Source organism: Orbicella faveolata, unplaced genomic scaffold (genome assembly GCF_042242905.1).
Source record: "Orbicella faveolata isolate gen_17 unplaced genomic scaffold, um_ofav_v1 contig_1, whole genome shotgun sequence".
Classification (NCBI taxonomy): Eukaryota; Metazoa; Cnidaria; class Anthozoa; order Scleractinia; family Merulinidae; genus Orbicella; species Orbicella faveolata.
The window spans coordinates 13,337,158-13,355,545 of NW_028301536.1; the positions used below are offsets into that span (position 1 = coordinate 13,337,158).

Sequence of the window (18,388 nt, forward strand, 5' to 3'; positions counted from 1 at the left end):
CAGTCACGCTAGCAGACTACGCACTTTTGGAAAAACAAGCGAGCCTCGAATTAATACACCTGCTGTCTGAAATGCCAGAAAAAGCGCAAATTAATTTTTTCTCGTTTTGTTTGACAAATCTTGCGGAGGATAATGACAAAGTGCAAACAGGATGTTTTATCACAGACTAGTTCCAGGTCTCTTCCTATTCGGAAGAGCAGGTGTTGGATCGACAAGATGGCAGAAGGCGCGCTTACAAAGGCCGTTAACAAGAAGTACCCTGGTTTTACTTACGAAACAGAAGGGAGGTGGCAAGGTCCTTTCTGTTTCATCCATGCTGCAGACACGCAATTTGGTCTGATCGATTCATGGAATGAAGTCCCGCTTGCTGAGCAAACATGGGCGAAGGAGATCGTCCTGACGCGAAAGGCCATTTCGGCCGCAAACAAGTTGTCACCGAAACCACGGTTCTTTGTGGTTTGTGGTGACTTGGTGAACGCTTTTCCTTGGGAACAATATAACGATCCACAAGTTGAGGATTTTAAGAAGATTTTCAAAGAACTCGACCCCAGTATACCGCTCATTTGCGTTTGTGGAAACCACGACGTGGGAGATTCGCCAACACAAGAATCTTTGCAAAAGTATAGGAACAATTTCGGCGATGACTTCTATTCTTTTTGGGTTGGAGGTAAGTTTTTGGACTTTTTTAGGCAACGCTTTATACGATAATTTTAACTACATCTTTATTCCTTCCGCAAAGATAAGGTGCAATGTTTCTTGTCCATTAAATGTTTCATTATCGTCGATTGTTTTCAATTGCATATTTTAAAAACATTTCGCTCTGGAGTCCTCAAAAGGTCCATTTTAATAATGGACTGTGCAGCCAGGTCGTTTCAAGAAGCTACCTAATTATAAGGATAGTTCTTCACCTTAACTTCAATTAACAAAAAAATTGTCCAGTACGTGAAAGATTTAGTGAAGGTGTAAAGGCTTACTACTTACCCGTACATGTACTCACTACTGTGGACCATGCATCGCGTGGGAGGGACAGCGGGCTAGAAAGTCAAGACTATTTATCGGTCGCATGCATGCAGTGAGGCCCGTGGAAAAAGAATAAAGTAAAGATTTTCACTCCACGGTTGCACAAAGCTGACTAATAAGCTCGTTATTTAGAAATTTTGGACTTGATCTGAATTTGCACACGTAAAAATGTTGTCTTGGAGGTGTACAGAACGGGGTGGAAAGACTCTTACGCGATCTAAAATTGTAGGCTCATACAAACTTTAACGTCTTTACTTTGAAGCTGGCACATGAATGAGGGGTGAAATATGAATGCAATACTGCAAAATACTACAAAAAAATAAGCCTGTACAATTCAATACAGATTGGGTGCCATTTTCCAAACCAGTTCTGTTAAAAGACTTAAAGCCCTTTGGCCATTTAGTATCAGCATGTGGGAACAATAGCTTGATTGTGCATGTCAGACCTTACAGGTCTCAAGAAAAAGTTTTTTCATTTTTCCGTTAGCTATCAGATGTTTTCTGTCTTAATTGAGATACAAATGAGGTTCTAAATGCTTGAGTGCAAGGTGCACTAAGTTAAAGGGGATTTCCCAGGGAAGACAAAAGTGAGTCTCATTTCTTATTCATTGGCTTCTCTCTAATTAGTAAAACAGGGAAGTCTTAAGTTTTCAGTTTCCTGTTTATCCTTAGCCAGGAGAGAGTCTCACACCCCAAGGTCGAAAACTTCAGATATTACAGCCTTAACTCAGGCATTTTTGAAAATATTGAAAGTTAATTAAAGGAAATATGAAAGAAAAGAAAAGCTCCTGTAAATGACAGAACACATCCCAATTCTCTCATATTCAAGGGAAAAGCACTGGTGACAGCATTGTTTGGTGAAACACACCAAGAAGTGTTTTAAATGTCTTTGGAATTCTTTAAAACGCCCTCAAAAATGAAAAAAAGCAGGGATGGCACAGTGGTGACAGCATTTGCCTCCCCACAATGTGGCTCAGGTTTGATTCCGGCCTGGTGCCATATGACAGATGTGGTTAAGTTTGTTGTGATTCCAAGGGGTTTCTTCAGGTACTCCAGTTTTCCTCCCTCTTGAAAAACCAGCATTTTCAAATTCTAGGTCAAACTGGATACAAGACCTGTATGTACAGTAAGCAAGGGCTCTCTAAAACATTTTCATCAAACTTGTTGATATACATGTATATAATGAAGTGGCTGTAGAAGGCAAACATACACTCAATTGATTTACAGCTCTTAAATCATTTGTATTGCAAAGCCATGACGCTAGCTACAGTCTCCACTGACACCCTTGTATTGATTCAAATGAGGGATGCCTTGTGTCTGCTGAAATAATTGAAGCATGTTCAACTGTTTTCCTTGGCAAAGTCATCCAATAATTGGAAAAAATTGTTTCTGTTTTGTTATCACACCTTGAGACTATTCCCCTTTAGACTGACAAACGTGCATGCATCTTCCAAAAATGACTTGATAAAGATAAAAGAACTTCATTGATACATGTTTTGAAAGGGTTCAACTCAGTATTTGCATGCATAATAATACAAATATGTTCCTTTAGTTGTCAGTTGTCACATTGGTGTGAAATATTACAAGGTAATTTTAACTTCTCTGTGTTTTCTTTTTAGGAGTTTTCTTTATAGTTCTCAATAGTCAGTTTTATAAAGATGCCAGTCAGGTAACCAAGCACAAACAGGAACAAGACAACTGGCTAGATGAACAGCTTGGATTTGCAAAAACATGTGGAGCACAACATGTTGTGGTGTTTCAACACATTCCTTGGTTTTTTGGCAATCCTGATGAGAATGACGGTTATTTCAATATTAAGAAAAACATACGCAAACAAATGCTAACAAAGATAAAGAACGCAGGAATTAAATATGTTTTTGCAGGTCATTATCACAGAAATGCCGGTGGTTTTGATGAGGGGTTGGAAATGGTTGTCACAAGTGCTATTGGTCAGCAAATTAACAATGACAAAGATTCAGGAATGAGGATTGTCAGTGTGGGCTCAGAAAAAATCACTCATGAGTATTATGAACTGGACAGTGTTCCAAGCAGTGTTACTCTTTAATCATCAGCCCAATCTCAGTGAAAGAGTTTTTAAAACCCAATACAATCATTTTGCAGTCAAAAAAGTGATCATTTTCAGTAGTTTTATCCTAATTATTGTCAACTTACATTCCGTAGCTAGCTTGTACTAACAGCTTTACTGCTGCAGTGTCAATTATTGTCGGCATCTGTTTGGAAGTGACAGAAGCAGCAGTATGCTCCAGAGGAGTGCTGGTTAGTATGCCTTTAGGCAGAAGAGATTAACTTACTGGTATGTTGTGATTCTGGAAGTATTTGATATGGAGACAAATTTTCTCTGATAGTCAATACATGTAGTTATTGTTTTTGTCTCGAAATCACTCAAGACTACCCTGCAAGACGGAGATTCCCTTCTCTTTCTGCTTGGCCTATTACAGTGTTTTGAAAGAGCACTTCCTTTTTGAGTGCAAAAATGCGAAACCATGTGATTATTTCCCATTGAAGGTTATTTATTACTATCATAACAGACTCATGAAAGATGATTCACACCTAGAAAAGTTGCTGAGTTTGTAACCATGCTGAACAAAGAATGTTTAAAGAGTTTGTATTAGAGATTATTATCACACTAACATAGAATAACAGAAATCTTATCTTGAAAGCATTATGTTCGCAGAGGTAAATGTGAATTTGTTACAGTGTACATTTGGAGCTGCATGTACATGCACGCAAACCATACATGAAAATTTTGGTGACAGCAGAGACAAATCTTATTACCAATCAAATGGTGTTTGTGAAATTTCTATTGCTTCAGACCATCATGTACAAGTCTTTTGGCTTGATTTTAATTTAATATTACCTGTATATACATAAATACTGTCAAATGTGATCCTTTTGAATTGTTGTTGTACTTAAACATCTGGGGTTACTGGAGTAGGAAGTATAATGTAAGATGAAGGGTATCGCTAAGAGACTTGAATGGCTGTTTTTGCGGAAAATCAATTGTAGAAATCATAGCAATGTGAACATCATTTAAACAGTTGACGACATAACCTTCTATTAATTTTTATTTGTTTTACTCTTTATTGTCATACAACATTGGATTACTTGTAACCACTGACTTGTTAAGAAAGGCATCACTACAAGTGATGAGTGTTTAATCGACAATTGGAGAAACTTTCAACATGTTCATGTCACTGTTATACTGTCATAAAAAATGACTTGTGGAAATTTGAGATCATGAGAGAATAATTTAGAAAGCAGGAGTGTTGTTACAGTGTGGTTCTTAATTAGGGGTTAATTTGTTATAGTCATTATGATGTAGATTTAATCCCACAAAAATTGAAACATGCTTTGCTATAGTTTATACCCTGATAAAAAAGAATGATGGCTTTTTAACCAATCACAGCATGTACAGAATCAAAATTGCATTGTAAAGGACAGCAATAACAAAGTATATTAGAATCACCAAGTGTTATTTAAGTCACATTGTGTAGTATATTGCTTTTTCATCTATATTTAAGGGATTTCAGAAAAGACTACTACTGCATTTTATTTAAAAAATAGCTACCAACCCTCTTTAGTGTAGAATTTTTTATGTTTTTTTTTTCTTTTTTCTTTTTTTTTTTGGGGGGGGGGGGGGGGGAGGTTGGCTTGAATTTGCTACACTGTGCTCTGCCCACTCTATCTGAATTTTCTGGATCTGCCCCTATTTCTGCCAACCAAATTCAATTTGTAAACTTCATTGTTACATATAGAATTGTACATGTAATGTTTTATGAATTACACTGACCAGTGCTAGAAGTAAGTAAATTTAATATTCATAAATCCATACTTATGTTGAAACTTGTACATATAACAGTGTATCAATTCTATAATTATAACATTTTTGCCATAAGTTACCTGGCTTTGATAAAATGCATTATGTCACCAGTTCATTACCTCCAATTGTTTATATTATTGTTTATACTCAATAAAAGTCTTCAATCACAACTTGAAGGTGGACACAGGTTCTGGCAGGGTGTTTACCAGCCTTAAACCATTTCCTGTCCTCTTCAAAGAGTAAAATATTGCAGATTAAAATCTCCACAGCAGCCACCTTGGAGATAGAAAAGTGGCTGTTTTCAAGAGGTGGCCATTATGGGGAGAGAGGGGTGTAATATGACACTTTTTTTTTCAGGGGTACATTATTTGTTATATTTAAAAATGCTTATTGTAGCATAGAAATACCTAATGCAACCATGATAGAGATATACATATATACAAATCAGAAACCAAACAGAAACAGATACCAACGACTTGTGGTACAGATCAAGTTTCGTGACCTTTTACAAATTATATAACATGGGGTTTTGTACACAGCATTTGTCAGTTGTTGATTAAATGGCTGCTGTGGGGAGGTTATTTTCGTAGTTTGGGACACGCTTTGGTGGCGGTTGCCATTATGGAGAGGTGGCCGTTATTGAAAGGTTAAAATAAGAGGGAATGTATGGACCATCTCCTGAGAGGAAGATAAGTGGCCATTGTAGGAAGGTGGCTGTTAGTGGAGGTTCAACTCTACTGTAAAACTTGAAGGAAAAAAGCATGGTATATTAATCACTTTGAAGTGTGTATATAACATTTCAGTTGCATCAGAAATAGCCTCAACTTTGTAGAGTTTAGCATTTCTTCTATCTGACTTGGAACATGTCAAGTAACTCTAAATATGTTAAATATTAGCAAAATTGAATGTTATTCGACTTTGTTACCTTCTCAAGACTGACTGGAATAAATGCTTCAACTCAAACTTGACTGTGGCTTGGTCTGCATTATTTTTTTCACTGATTGTCGCAAAAACAGGGCCTAGTTGTTACACCATTCACTGGATAATTGGTATTCACTAGATATGCATTAGTAAAACAAACTGTACTATCCACCGCTGCATAGTGATTTATCCATTGGATAGCATTATCCTGAGCCCAGGATAGCCAGACATTACAACTTGTTAGGTCTTTGGGTTACCACAGGTCCAAGCCCATTTTCCAGTAAATAGTGGTACCATTTTCAAAGTTATCACACAAAGCTATCACACAAAAAGATTCAACACAGATATGGCATGTCTAATTTTAATTTCCAACAACAAATGTCTTCACCACAGTATCTTAACTCTGTGAGACATAAGCTGTCAACAACAACCAACCTTGGTTTGAAACCATTGATTAATAACGTTTTATCATTGAAAAGTCAGAGCAAGATTTTGTCCAGCATACTAAAGCACATCAGCCTTAAAATAAGTGTTGCTGTTTTTTCACATCAGTTTAATAATAGATAATTTTTTTAAATAAACAACTACAATTGTGGCACATTGAAATATGTGAACATCACTAAGGAATTGTAAGAGCTTCGAATACATGATGAAAAACTCCCATCAGAAGGCAACACCATGTTACAAGCATCAATTGTAGTACAACGACTCAAAATTCAAAAATAAGGAAACAACACCCCAAGGGAGATGAAATTGAAATTTTGGTCCTCTTCAGATATTTGCTTCCTTGCATACATTGTATGTACATATACAATGTACTATAGACTGCTTCTTTGAAGCTTAACCATCCCTGGTTGATAATATTTATGACAACACTTTGTCAAAATATTGCATTGTGTAATTCCAGAAAATATTCATACTCCTCCCACAGAAGGGATTGGAATTTCCGGGGGAGGTAGGGGGTTCTGGAAGACCAGAAAATTTAAAGAAATGTATGAAGCTTGACTGGAATTTCCAGAGGGGTGGGGAGGTGTTAGAAAAGACCCCTTCCGTGGGGGAGGTATGGATATTTTCTGGAACTACACAAGCTTTTGAAACGTAATATTTCAAAGACTTCCTATGTATGCATTCAGAAGCATATCACCCAGGTGATATGCTTCTGATGCATTTTAATGGAAATATTTCTAGCATACTTGTTATTGTCATATGATATGCAAGTTCCATTCTAATGATTCCATTATTCAGTTAGTCTTATGGCAATTTAGAAGCAAACACTCAAAGCTCTGGACTAACACAATCGTCAGTTTTAGCCAAAATACTTCAACCATTTGACTAATGCCAATAAGCTTAGATCAGTAACATTTTTAGAGAAGAGGGGAGGAGGCCATGACGTCTAAGGCACTGGCAAGGGAGATTCTGGTACCCTTTCTACCCCCTAAAGGATGTCGCAATGGTTTGTTACCCATTTCCAAAGTGAACCAGTTATTTAAAAAGTATATATATAAGTAACATAATTCCCTTTTTCAATTCTTTACCATCTCTCTCTCTTCTGAAGTGACAAGATCTTGGTATAGATATTGATCATTAGCAAACACTGCAAAAATAAATACAGTGGAACCCCGCCTTATGACCACCCCATTAATACGACCACCTCGTTAATGCGGCCACTTTATTCTGGCCCAAAAATGCTCAGTCAGTCATTTTCTTATTTAAAGAATCCCTTTAATACGACCATCCCGTTAATGCGACCAATTTTCCACGGCCCGAATGTGGTCGTATCAACGGGGTTCTACTGTAAACAATATTGCCTACATCTTTGACCTTGGGGAAAGCAGTATGTAAATTAACCTATCGTGATAGTCCCTTACATATGGACTAGTCCTTCGAAAGCACTTCGTCTCGCTTCAAAGACTTTTGCCACTGTTAAGGTATTAAATAGCAAATTTATAGCTAGCCACGTGTATTCAATACTACAGATACGCGAATGTACAATTAATTTGTAACAAAGAAAGACTTTACACATAAGTCATTACGCTAGTGTTGGGGCTTTCCTCAACTGCTGAATCCGACAAGTTAGCACTTCTCTGCCTCCGAGGCATCTTTCGTTTGATAGAATCGGTGAATTTCTTGAAAGATCCGCGGCTACGGATCTTGCCAGTAGTCGTAGCGTATTTCTTGTCGTTCCGCTTGAACTGCCCCATGGCCAAATGAGAATCCACCTCGCCAAAGGACTTGCTTCGTCGAAATAGCTTCTTCTCTGGCTGGTGAAAAAGCGCCTGATGCTGTAAAGCGTCGTTGAGAACTCTTTCTGCGGCCTTGTGACCGAAATGCCCGTGAAACCTGTACGAAAAACTACCTCCGTCTTTCCTTTCCTCTGAGTAAACAACCACATAAAATTTCCTGTTTTGATAAATCATGGTGACGATTTCATGCCACGGGAAGTTCACAGTCACATTACCCGGTACTCCAAAGTTATCTACATCGAATACAAGAACTCCGCTACTGCAAATAGCCAACACCACTGAATTACCGTTTTTATCCGTCGCTCCATGGTGTAACGACATACCGTAAAACGGAAGGCAGTGGGCGATCTCCAAGAAAGCGATTCTTGCCTCGCTCGCGGTCATACCTTTATGCGAACGATGTAAATTGTACACCATGCCTTCGTAGTTATCTTCGCTCAGTTCAACATCACAATTTATTCCATTCGGTGGAGCAAAAAATGATCCCAATAAATCCTCCAGGTAGCCACGAGTGTGAAACTTAGGTTTGAAGTCCCCAAGAAGGGCTTGAGCGAAGAACCCGTCCAAGATCGCATGTTCATTGACCGAAGTGACAAATTTACCCCGAATCAAAGAATCTTTGATTTGTAAAACCAGTAGTTCCTGGACTTCTTTGGACTCGACGCTGGCATCTGATGGATAGAACTTGACAGCAAACTGAAAAGTGTAAGGTTTTCTTCGCTGAGGTCGTATTTCTCTTTCTAAATCAAGCCACGACAACTCGCCATCGACCCCATCAACGAACTGTAACCCGAAGTAGTTTCTCGCATTTGGCGGCAAACCAAGCTTATGACACACATTGCCAAAAAGCTCTTGTCCTTTTGTAGACTTCTTGTCAAAAGTAGCCACAAAGAGGGAATTATCTAGAAGTACAACTTGACACTCTAGTTTTCCCATTGATTTTCTTCTCCCAAATCTCACTGATTTCGTAACAGACGCCATTTCGAAAGTGAAACAGCTTAGCAAAGCTCTTTTTTGGATCAAGTAAACATCAACTTTGTTCGTTGCGGAAATTTTCGCTCTTTGAAATGTGAATACTAGAAATAGTGCGCAGCACGTTGCTCATTCAAAAATTAAGCGGACACCATTTCAAATATTACCGTGATCGTCGTGCAAAAAATATTACTCCCTGAAGTATTTTGTTTGTATTCAATCCTGCCCTCTCATTGGTCCTCGTGACTCTCAAAGGTTTCCCGCGCAAATCTCGCGCGTTTTTCGCGTGTCTGTCTCACATTTCATGTCCAGTTATTTCAGATCACTACGAAATCAACAGAGCAGAAACCCACCGGGATTTCTGCGTGACTCTTCTTAACAGTACACTTCATTTCGGAACCAAAGTATTTTTCTGTATGAAAAGAATCACTTAAAATCTGAGGCCATGAGTCTGGTGTAAAGAAAAACGTTACTGCAGTCTACCTTGATCTTCCCTTTCCTCTTTTTTCCCTTTTGTCTTTTTTAGGGATTATAAAGGTTGACTCCACTGATCACATGTAAAGGACGTGACAAAATTAAAGTCCTCTACAAAGCAACCTCAATCATAACAACAGTCAGAAACTTGTAATAACTCGGCTCGTGAAGGTTATAAGCTTGCTATTATATTAGTTTGGTTTGATCACTAGAGATGTCCTAGAGGACAGGTTGATTCTTTTGACAACGACGTTCACAGCTTAAGAAACTAAAGAGAGAAGCATTCGATTGTAAAACTGGATTTGTTCCCCCGCGAAAAAATAAGCAGGAATTTATGTCGCAAGAGAGAAAAATCACAAGTTTCATTAGTCTCCCGTTCAGTGTTTCCGCAATGAGAATAAATTTTCTTCTGGTATGTAGGACCTTTGCCAATTCCATTGATGATAACATCAGGCTAATACAAATAAACAAATGTTCCTTTTTTGATCAGGTTGACTGCATCTGGCCTTCAACAGCACGAAAGATTGCATGAGAGCCATCATGCTCTGTATCACGCCTTTGCACTGTGTGTGATACACTACCTTTTCCGGCGCAAGATGACGTCATGAAAAGTGCACTAGTGTTATTTAATAAACCATGCTTATGGACCATTAACCAATATTTGGTTGTCTCCAATTTAATAATTTATACATTCTTTTGTTGCCATTAGCACGATCACTAATTTCATTATTACAACTACGACGGGAACTCGCGGCTAAAATGTTTTGCTTTCATTTTCCACATAGTTCGACCAACGTCATGGTCATCTGATCTGTGTTAATCCGGCGTTTCCAAGATGCTCTTTAGCCCTGCCTCAAAAGTGGTCACGTATAAACAGAGGTAAAAATAGCATCCAATTACAAACAACAGTAGGTATTGTAGGAACGCCCAATATTTGACCAAGGATCAGGAGGTTGTGTAGAACGAAACTATCGATATTTCCTGTGAATGTTTGTGCAGGAAATTTCTCATCGGAGAGAGACAACCACAACGTTGCAATTACTACCTGATTCACAAGGAAAGATCGTGTGTGACTAACCATGTCTTTAAAATTTCTTCGATCTACTTCGAACGTATTAGAATGTCAAGTTGTGCTCCTCGACAACTCGCAATTCAGCACGACATTTGATGAGAAGACAGTGCAGGGAAGTGAGCTGTTTGACAGAGTGTGTGAAAAAGCTCAAGTCCCTCCCTATTACAAGCAGTACTTTGGTCTGCAGTACATCGATCGCGAAGATGGTGACGTCGCCTGGCTGAATCTGGATAAAGAAATCCGCTCTTCTCGAAAGACCAAACCCTTGTTGTACCAATTCGCCGTGAAAGTGTTCCCGCCAGACCCCATTAAACTTTCGAAAGACATGCAAATACTCATCCTGCGCCAGCTGAAGGCGCTCATAAACCGAGGAAAGTTTTCCCTCCCCGTTAGCAAGCATGCTTTAATCGATGGATTCTACGTGCAAGCCATGCTCGGGGATTTCAGTGCCAAGAGACACAAGCCGGGATATCTAGAAGATCTTTTAGGATTATTCTACTGCCCACCCACGGGTATTAACTCCGACGGGAACATTAGCGAGGAGGATTACGAGGTGATGGTCAAAGATTTGCATAAATCGCATCGCGGGATGACCCGCGAGGAAGCGGTCTCGGCGGCCCTTGACATTTGTAAAGAGTTGGAGAGCTACGGTGCCTGGATGCACTATGGAGGTTTTGATAGCAACGGGGATGAAGTAGTTTTCTGCGTTTCAATTCACGGGATCCGTGTCTGTCAGCTGAAGAACAAATTTCCAGAAGCCGGTGCAGTGTGTCACAATTTTCACTGGCGTGACATCATCTCGATGTTCTGCGATAACGCAAAGTTTTACATGTATGTAGCAGAAGGAAGAGATGAAGAGAACATGACATGCCAGGCTTTTCGCTTCCACAAAGGCTTATATGGATACAAGGCCTCTCAACGCTTGATGGTGGACGCAAAGAATCACCAGAAGTTCTTCTTTGAAGACAACCCTGAGAGGGCTAAAACTATGAGAAGCCTGTCATTGGAAGCTAAATCCATGAACAAGATTCGCACGGGATTGGCTGGTAAAGTAAATCTCTCCTTAAGAAGAGCAACGATGAAGTAAACTATATCTTTTATTCAGTCCATGGAGAAAATTATCTACTCTTGTTCCCGAATTGGCCAACTGACTTGCTGGCGAAATCCCGTGGATCTGAAATATCGAGTATAGATCGACTGCATGTACTCTTACATGCCGTAACGACTGTTTCAGAATTACGGAAGCTAGGAAGTAGAAGTTTCGAAAGTCGTCCAAATTTAATCCCCAGGCTCAGTTTCTGAGCAAGCAGTTAAGTAAAGAAATTGGGTCATTAGAAGCAAAGACATCTTAGAGCGGAAATAAAAAAAAAAAACATAATCAATTATTATGAGGCTTACACAGTTATTGTCTGATAATTGGTAATTAATCTAAAAACCTTTTCTTGGCTTATGTAAAATATGAACCGGCTTTTAAAATAAACTTAGACGTTATGTACTGCTTTCCCATCTGAACACAAAACATTTGTAAATATGTTATATGATGATTTCAACATAATTTCGAAACTGAGAATGAACCGACCACAGTTGATTATGGGCTTGTTTAGTAAGAAACGGCCGATAATCAAACAAAGGATGTTAAGAATATGTCTAAAAGTATTGTACAGCAATTATTTACCAATTATTTGTAAAACGGGAAAATAATTACTCATTATGAAGAGTTTAAAAAGAGATTAAAGTATTGCATTTTAAGAAAACAACTTGTTTCAGAAATGTTCTGCTTTCATAACCATGGGAAGGTACCGAAGTTTTTAATATGTGTTTGTGAATTATATCCCAGCAATTCCCAGACTACAAAACATCATCTTTTTCTTCTCGTTTTACTCTCGAGATGTCTTGCGTGACACGCGAGACACAAAGTCCCACAGAACCAGGGCTCGGGCACGAGTCTGGCGAGTCCCAATCCCTCTCGCAATTTTTCCTTTAGTACCAAATCCTTTCCGGAAGCTATTTCTCGCGCTAAAATACAAATTGTTTTGCCTTCAAAGCCTACACAGAGTAATCCCTGATGGTGAAGCTATAAATTCAAGTTTATTGATCGGGATTTTGAGTAGCTCCATGGTCGGACGCAGAAACTAGTAAAAAAGGAGTTGCAAGCAACGCGAAGGTGTGAATGCACGTTCACAGCCTTTAAATAGTACGAGTGGAACGCAAAGAGTTGACGAAACAATTGTACACAACATTTTCGGTTTCGCGGCGATTTATACCAAATTTTTAAGGGCCATTTAACTTATTTTTGCATTGTCTCGATTTCAATGAAAGACGAGTTTTGTCTCGCCTAGGTTTGCAACTCCAACTTCTTTCCAAATCGCGCGTGAAAACAACGTGTTATTTCAATGACATTCAGTCGTAATCAATTCCAGTCAACGTGATATTGCTAAAGGTTTTGAACTTGTACGACAAAACTGAACAACACCATCCTTGTTTATGGGACGTGAATTCCGATGGGGTGTATGGTGGAGAGTATGGAGTGGTAACACCTTTACCGCGAAGTGGTCGCATCTGCCAGACCTCTGTTGGATGGCTGAACTACATTGGTCCACATATGCGCCCTAGCTCGCACGGCGTATGGCTCCTTGTAGTCACCTAGACATGGTAACGGCCACACCCAGGCAAGATGACTGATACGTATACAGTGAAACCTGTATTAAGCGGACCCCACATTAAGCGGACACCCTCTATTAAGTGGACATCAGCTTGAGTCCCAAAATTTTCTTCCTACATTTACTGTAAAATAAACCTGCATTCAGCGGACACCTCTGTAAAGCGGACGCAAACACCTATATTAAGCCATTTTGTTGCACAAAACCTGCAAGAATTTTTTACTTCTGAAAGCTCAGCTCAGACTCCTTTAACATTGTTCAGCGATGTCGTTTGAAAGCTAAGTAGGTTATTCCAGATTGATGCATTGACTGACTGGACATTGTGCTATGAGAAGTCTTTGATCTTTCACTGTGTTACTCTGAGTTAAAAAAGGGTTAATAAGTAACTGTTATTGCACTATATATTAGAACCTGCTTAGAGCGGACACCCTGCTGTGTATTAAGCGAACACTAGTGAGGGTCCCAAGGGTGTCCGCCTTTAAATACAGGTCTGACTGTATACACTCTATATAGCTGTTCTGTTTGTAGAAGCCTCAAGCCAACAAAGTTGCCACAGCGTCAGGAGATCAAGAGGATTCACAATCCAAACCTCACCACATGGACGTTAAGAAAAGCAAAAAATTTAATTAACGTTTCGATCAAAGACCTTCGCCAGTTACAATACTACTATATATAGCCGACAAGTAAGAAACGATTAAAGACGCTGAACTAACAGAGCTGAGCTACCGCTTGCAACTGAAACAAAGGCGGTCAGACGGACGTCAGAACTACCCCCGAAAATACACCCCCCCCCCCCCAAAAAAAAAAAGAAACACGGGCAGGAAAGGTGGGTAGGAGCCAAGGTCAAGCAAGAAAAGGTTAGGGGCCATTCCTACGAGACTATACAAAGGAAAATCCACTGATCCTAGGAACGAATGAAATCTGGAAAACAAGACAAAGAACAAAACGAGGACTAAAAGAACGCGGTTGAGTTGGCAACACTCGGATATACCCTACCATTTACGGCTATCTCCGTGAGTAAAGACGAATCAAATCCTGCGTTGTGATTGGCCACCCGAGCGGGCAAGATTGCGCTATCTTCAGGCCGCTCAGGACTACCCACAGTGCTCCACGAGAAAAATTTACCCGAGAGCCATACAATAAATCCTTTTAATGACCAAACTTGTTCGATCAAGATGGTTGGATATTGGCCTCGTTCTTATTTTTGCGAGTTTATGGGCCTCGATTCCGTCTCTCCTATTTTATCGACGTTAACAGTAATTATACAATTTTTAATATTATTCATTGTAAGTTATTTCATTTCTTATTTTTGTTGTGAGCAGACCTGTGAAGTAGCTTTCTATGTAGCTAAGTAAGACTTAATTAAAGTGACTGACTCTTACTTAGTCCTACTTACTCGGTCCATAAACTCGCAAAAAAAGATCCAGCCATCTTGACAACATCCAGCTATCTTAACCTCACGCTTGATCAATAACCTGGCCATATTTATGTACAGTATCACTCCTCATGGTGCCCCTGGCCTTGTAAACAGGCCCTGTTCTATCTCATGCCGACAAAATATTTATTTTGGGTTTCTTCTCAAGTTAATTCGTCGGAAATAATATTTATCTTAGCTTTATAGTCTTTGTATTAGGGTCTTATTGACGGTATCTCCAGTGGTTTGATCGGAAATCTATTAACCCGTCGGAGGTAAAAATAAGAAATAAAAAAGCCTAAAAGTGGTTGCGGTCGCCCGCAAGAAGTGGTGGCAGCTTACAACGGATTGCAATAATGGCGATATTTTGGAAAACTGGTGACCTTGCGGGAGGTCGATCGTCTCTTAACCCTCGGAAGTACAACCCCATAAGGTTTTTTTCAAAGTTTTGAAAAGACGATTTACTCTAAGAGTTCTACGGGGCTGAAACTTTCAGTAGCTCTTCATTTATTCTCTACAGAAATTTTGATATGTCAATTGTGTGTCCATCGTTTTTGATGTGGCCATGGCAACCATCAAACTTCATGTAGATCTGGCCAAAAATCAGCTTTTTTGAGATAATTCTGTATTTCTTCGAGTTTTCTTCATCAAATTGCATAAATTCATGAATTTCAACCTTTTATAAGCATTTGGCTTGATTTTGTATTCATTTCCGTTATTTCTTGACTATTTAAGAAAATAGTGAAATCCAAGATGGCGGGTCTAATGGCGTCATAACCAACATAAATGATATCATCTTATAGAGTAAGCTCCAGCAAGCTAATCAATGTAAATTTATTTCTTTTTGCCTTAACAGAACGAAAACCCAGGGCAGGGGTGCCATTTACCTCTCCCCCTCCCTTGTACCACGGTTGGGGTGTGAGTAAGCTAGTACCTGAATAGTGTAAATAAAGACTGTTGTTGTAGTTGTTGTTGTTGTTATTGTTGCTGTACGAGGGTTAAGACAGGTGGTTCCCTGCTCGTCACATATCTTTCTGTGAGCCGCATTTGCCCAATGAACGTCCGCCTAGCTAAAAATACGGATTGTGTTTGCAAACGCTTAATTATTTTTCATGCTGACCCTGCTCGAAAGCTTTAATTAATTTACTACACAGTATTTATTCAAAAAGAGAACATTTTGGCTGGTCGACGTTAGAGAATAATACATGTGTCACTCTGTAAGTCGTTCAAAGATCACATGCAATGTGTTTTTACTGCTCTGAGCAAGCCGCTTATCTGTTCAACCAATCTGGAGCGAAAATTTTGTTCCAGATTTGCAGTGATTACAAATCAAATGGGACTTACTGGACTCTTGCATTTAGCATCGGTTGCCGATTTACTTCATCTCGCGTTCTTATTGGTTCATTGCGCTATTTACGCTTCTTGTGGTGATTGCCAAGGAGCAAGGTACTTAACAAAACTTAACAAGGCTGAACATCTATTACAAACCCAATAAAAAAGAAAAACATTTACCACAAGCCCTGTAACAAAACATCCATATAAAAATAAAAAAGCTTTAATTTACATTTTGACATTTTGCATTTTTGAGAGCGAGAGCAACGTACCAATTGTTTTCCGTTTAATTTCTTATGCCTTATTTGATTGACAACGGGAACAATTTCTAGGATAAGATCTATCAATAATGTAATGCCAGAATAATTTTCCGTTCTTCCCCTCAGTTTACTTTGTTCACTTTAAATGGATTTAAACTGCTAAAGTCGATTCTCAAGTGAAGCACGATTTTTGTCACGAAAAAAATAAAAGGAAGTGTATAAAAAAACCAGGAATGCCTCAGCCGACAAGTTATGTCATATCTGATCAATTCTCTAGCTTTTTCTTGTGATTCTTTACGGATAGAACCATCCTTACTTATCGAATCGAAACTAAGACTTAAAACTATACTTCTTACAATATATCTGGACTATTACACCGTATATATTTTTATATATGACAGGATTTATGAAAACGGTGCTAATAAATTAAAAGTTCGTTCTTTTTTCACATGGTAGGCTACAGTCTTTGATTTTATGATTATTTAAAGACCTAAAACTGAATCACTTCAAGTGATGGGAAAAAAAGAATACAAAAAGGGGGATAAGGAAGAAGAGGAAAAAAGACCGACATTCGTTTGTGTTTTTATATCGCCCACTTTGGCAAGAACAAAAAATGCTTAGAGCGCGTTGAAGCGAAAATGGTCCACTTTTAATTGACATTGGTTTGATAAATCCAGACATATAAATATCTCGTATATTATAGTAGAATATATAATATAATTTTACCGACAAAACTTTGTTTCATAGCTGATTATTTTCAGCAAACGTGTTAGAAGCTTCCCCCATAGAATTCTCGGGGCTTATGCTTTATTTATCTCATATACAATCCTTTTTGATTAGTTTTTCAATCCTGTTAGTGAAGTCTACGGGTCTTACTGATAAAGTATAAACTAATTTCCCTGGATTTAGGGTGCAAAAAAAGATCATTGCTCTCTTGCTCCTGAAACAAGATAAATTATTCATTATATACAACGGAACAGAAATGGGTTAATCAGGATGACAAATACTTTCCCCTCTAGAGATTTCTAGAATGAAAGGAACGCCAGTTGTTTTCCACTCCTGTGCGGTTTAAAGGAAACAACTTATAACCTTCTAAAATTACGATTAATTTTGAATTTTACAGTGAACGGATCTTTTCCCTTTTAATTCTCAATGTTCCTTTTTATATCAGTGGCATTGTTGGAAAACGGGAGTAACCTGCTGGTATCACTCTTTTTTCAACAACAACAACAACAAATTTTAAAGATATAATTAATCAGTTGTAACTACTTCTTGGGGATGAATTTCTATGTTGTAACCACATGTACAGGAACACGAGTAATGATGCCGTACATGAAAAAATGACTCAAAACAGACGATATAAAAACGACACTCGGTAAATTCAAAATCAAAGCTGTCGTCGACAGAACTAACGAAATTGAGCCGAGCAACTATCAAGGTGAAAAGAACACTTCGACCAACAAAATGTCAAGTAAGTTACAATATTTTTTTAATATAAATGGCAAGTAGTTTAACTGGTTAGGGCTCTTCAATGTCACCAATTTCAATATTTTTAAACAAAGCCAGTATTTCAATAGTATAATCATCAACCATTTGATATCCCACGTATAAACGTAATTTACTGTATGTAGTTTTATATGCTGCTTACATAAAAGTTTCAGATACGTAGCTTAACCTCTTTACAACGGTCTCCCTAGAGGTGCATTATCTTGCCGTTGTAGAAAAGTGACAGCTCAGTATTGGAGATTCGGTTGTAACTCATTCCTCGTACTTGAAAACTGTGCCTGGGTAATTTGATTAAAATTGATCAATACATCTTTCTTTTTGGTTTTTAGGATTCATAAACACAGCAACAACTTTGTTGGTTCTCTTGTCCTTTACAAATTGTTTGCCTGTCGACAAATATTCTCCTCACTGCAAAGTCAGTAACACGGCACAAAGTTTGATAAGGCATTTATTACCTATGTCTTTGACACTAGGAGGAAATGTATACAGGTCGTACGCAAAAATAGTAAGTTTTGTTAATCAGTATCAATAGATATGCTTCAACATCATTCGTTTGTCCTTCAGTCACTCCGTTCGTTCGTTTGATTGTGTGCTCGTTCTTTAAGTCCGTCACTCATACATTTTTTCGCTTTTTTCCATTTTACCCTTCGGTTATTCTCAAACTCGCCTCTTTT

The 18,388-nt window shown here is 38.5% G+C and overlaps 3 protein-coding genes across 3 annotated transcripts; 2 read left to right on the plus strand and 1 right to left on the minus strand.

Moving 5' to 3' along the window:
• The first annotated feature begins 48 nt into the window (after positions 1-48).
• LOC110061271 (serine/threonine-protein phosphatase CPPED1-like) lies at positions 49-5,828 on the plus strand. The gene is made up of 2 exons (XM_020768110.2): positions 49-667; positions 2,639-5,828. The coding sequence occupies exons 1-2, from the start codon at positions 133-135 to the stop codon at positions 3,082-3,084; spliced, it is 981 nt and encodes a 326-aa protein (XP_020623769.1). The 5' UTR covers positions 49-132; the 3' UTR covers positions 3,085-5,828.
• Positions 5,829-6,128: 300 nt separating this feature from the next.
• On the minus strand, positions 6,129-9,429 carry LOC110061279 (band 4.1-like protein 1). Its single transcript, XM_020768121.2, has one exon. It carries the CDS (start codon positions 9,003-9,005, stop codon positions 7,797-7,799), a length of 1,209 nt encoding a protein of 402 aa, XP_020623780.2. The 5' UTR covers positions 9,006-9,429; the 3' UTR covers positions 6,129-7,796.
• Positions 9,430-10,329: 900 nt separating this feature from the next.
• Positions 10,330-12,299, plus strand: LOC110061280 (band 4.1-like protein 1). Its single transcript, XM_020768122.2, has one exon. The coding sequence runs from the start codon at positions 10,550-10,552 to the stop codon at positions 11,627-11,629; it is 1,080 nt and encodes a 359-aa protein (XP_020623781.1). The 5' UTR covers positions 10,330-10,549; the 3' UTR covers positions 11,630-12,299.
• Positions 12,300-18,388: the final 6,089 nt, after the last annotated feature.

Coding starts and splice junctions, on each gene's coding strand:
- LOC110061271 (XM_020768110.2), top strand. CDS start 133: ATGACAAAGTGCAAACAGGATGTTTTATCACAGACTAGTTCCAGGTCT. Junction 668..2,638: donor CTATTCTTTTTGGGTTGGAG/GTAAGTTTTTGG, acceptor TTTTCTTTTTAG/GAGTTTTCTTTATAGTTCTC.
- LOC110061279 (XM_020768121.2), bottom strand. CDS start 9,005: ATGGCGTCTGTTACGAAATCAGTGAGATTTGGGAGAAGAAAATCAATG.
- LOC110061280 (XM_020768122.2), top strand. CDS start 10,550: ATGTCTTTAAAATTTCTTCGATCTACTTCGAACGTATTAGAATGTCAA.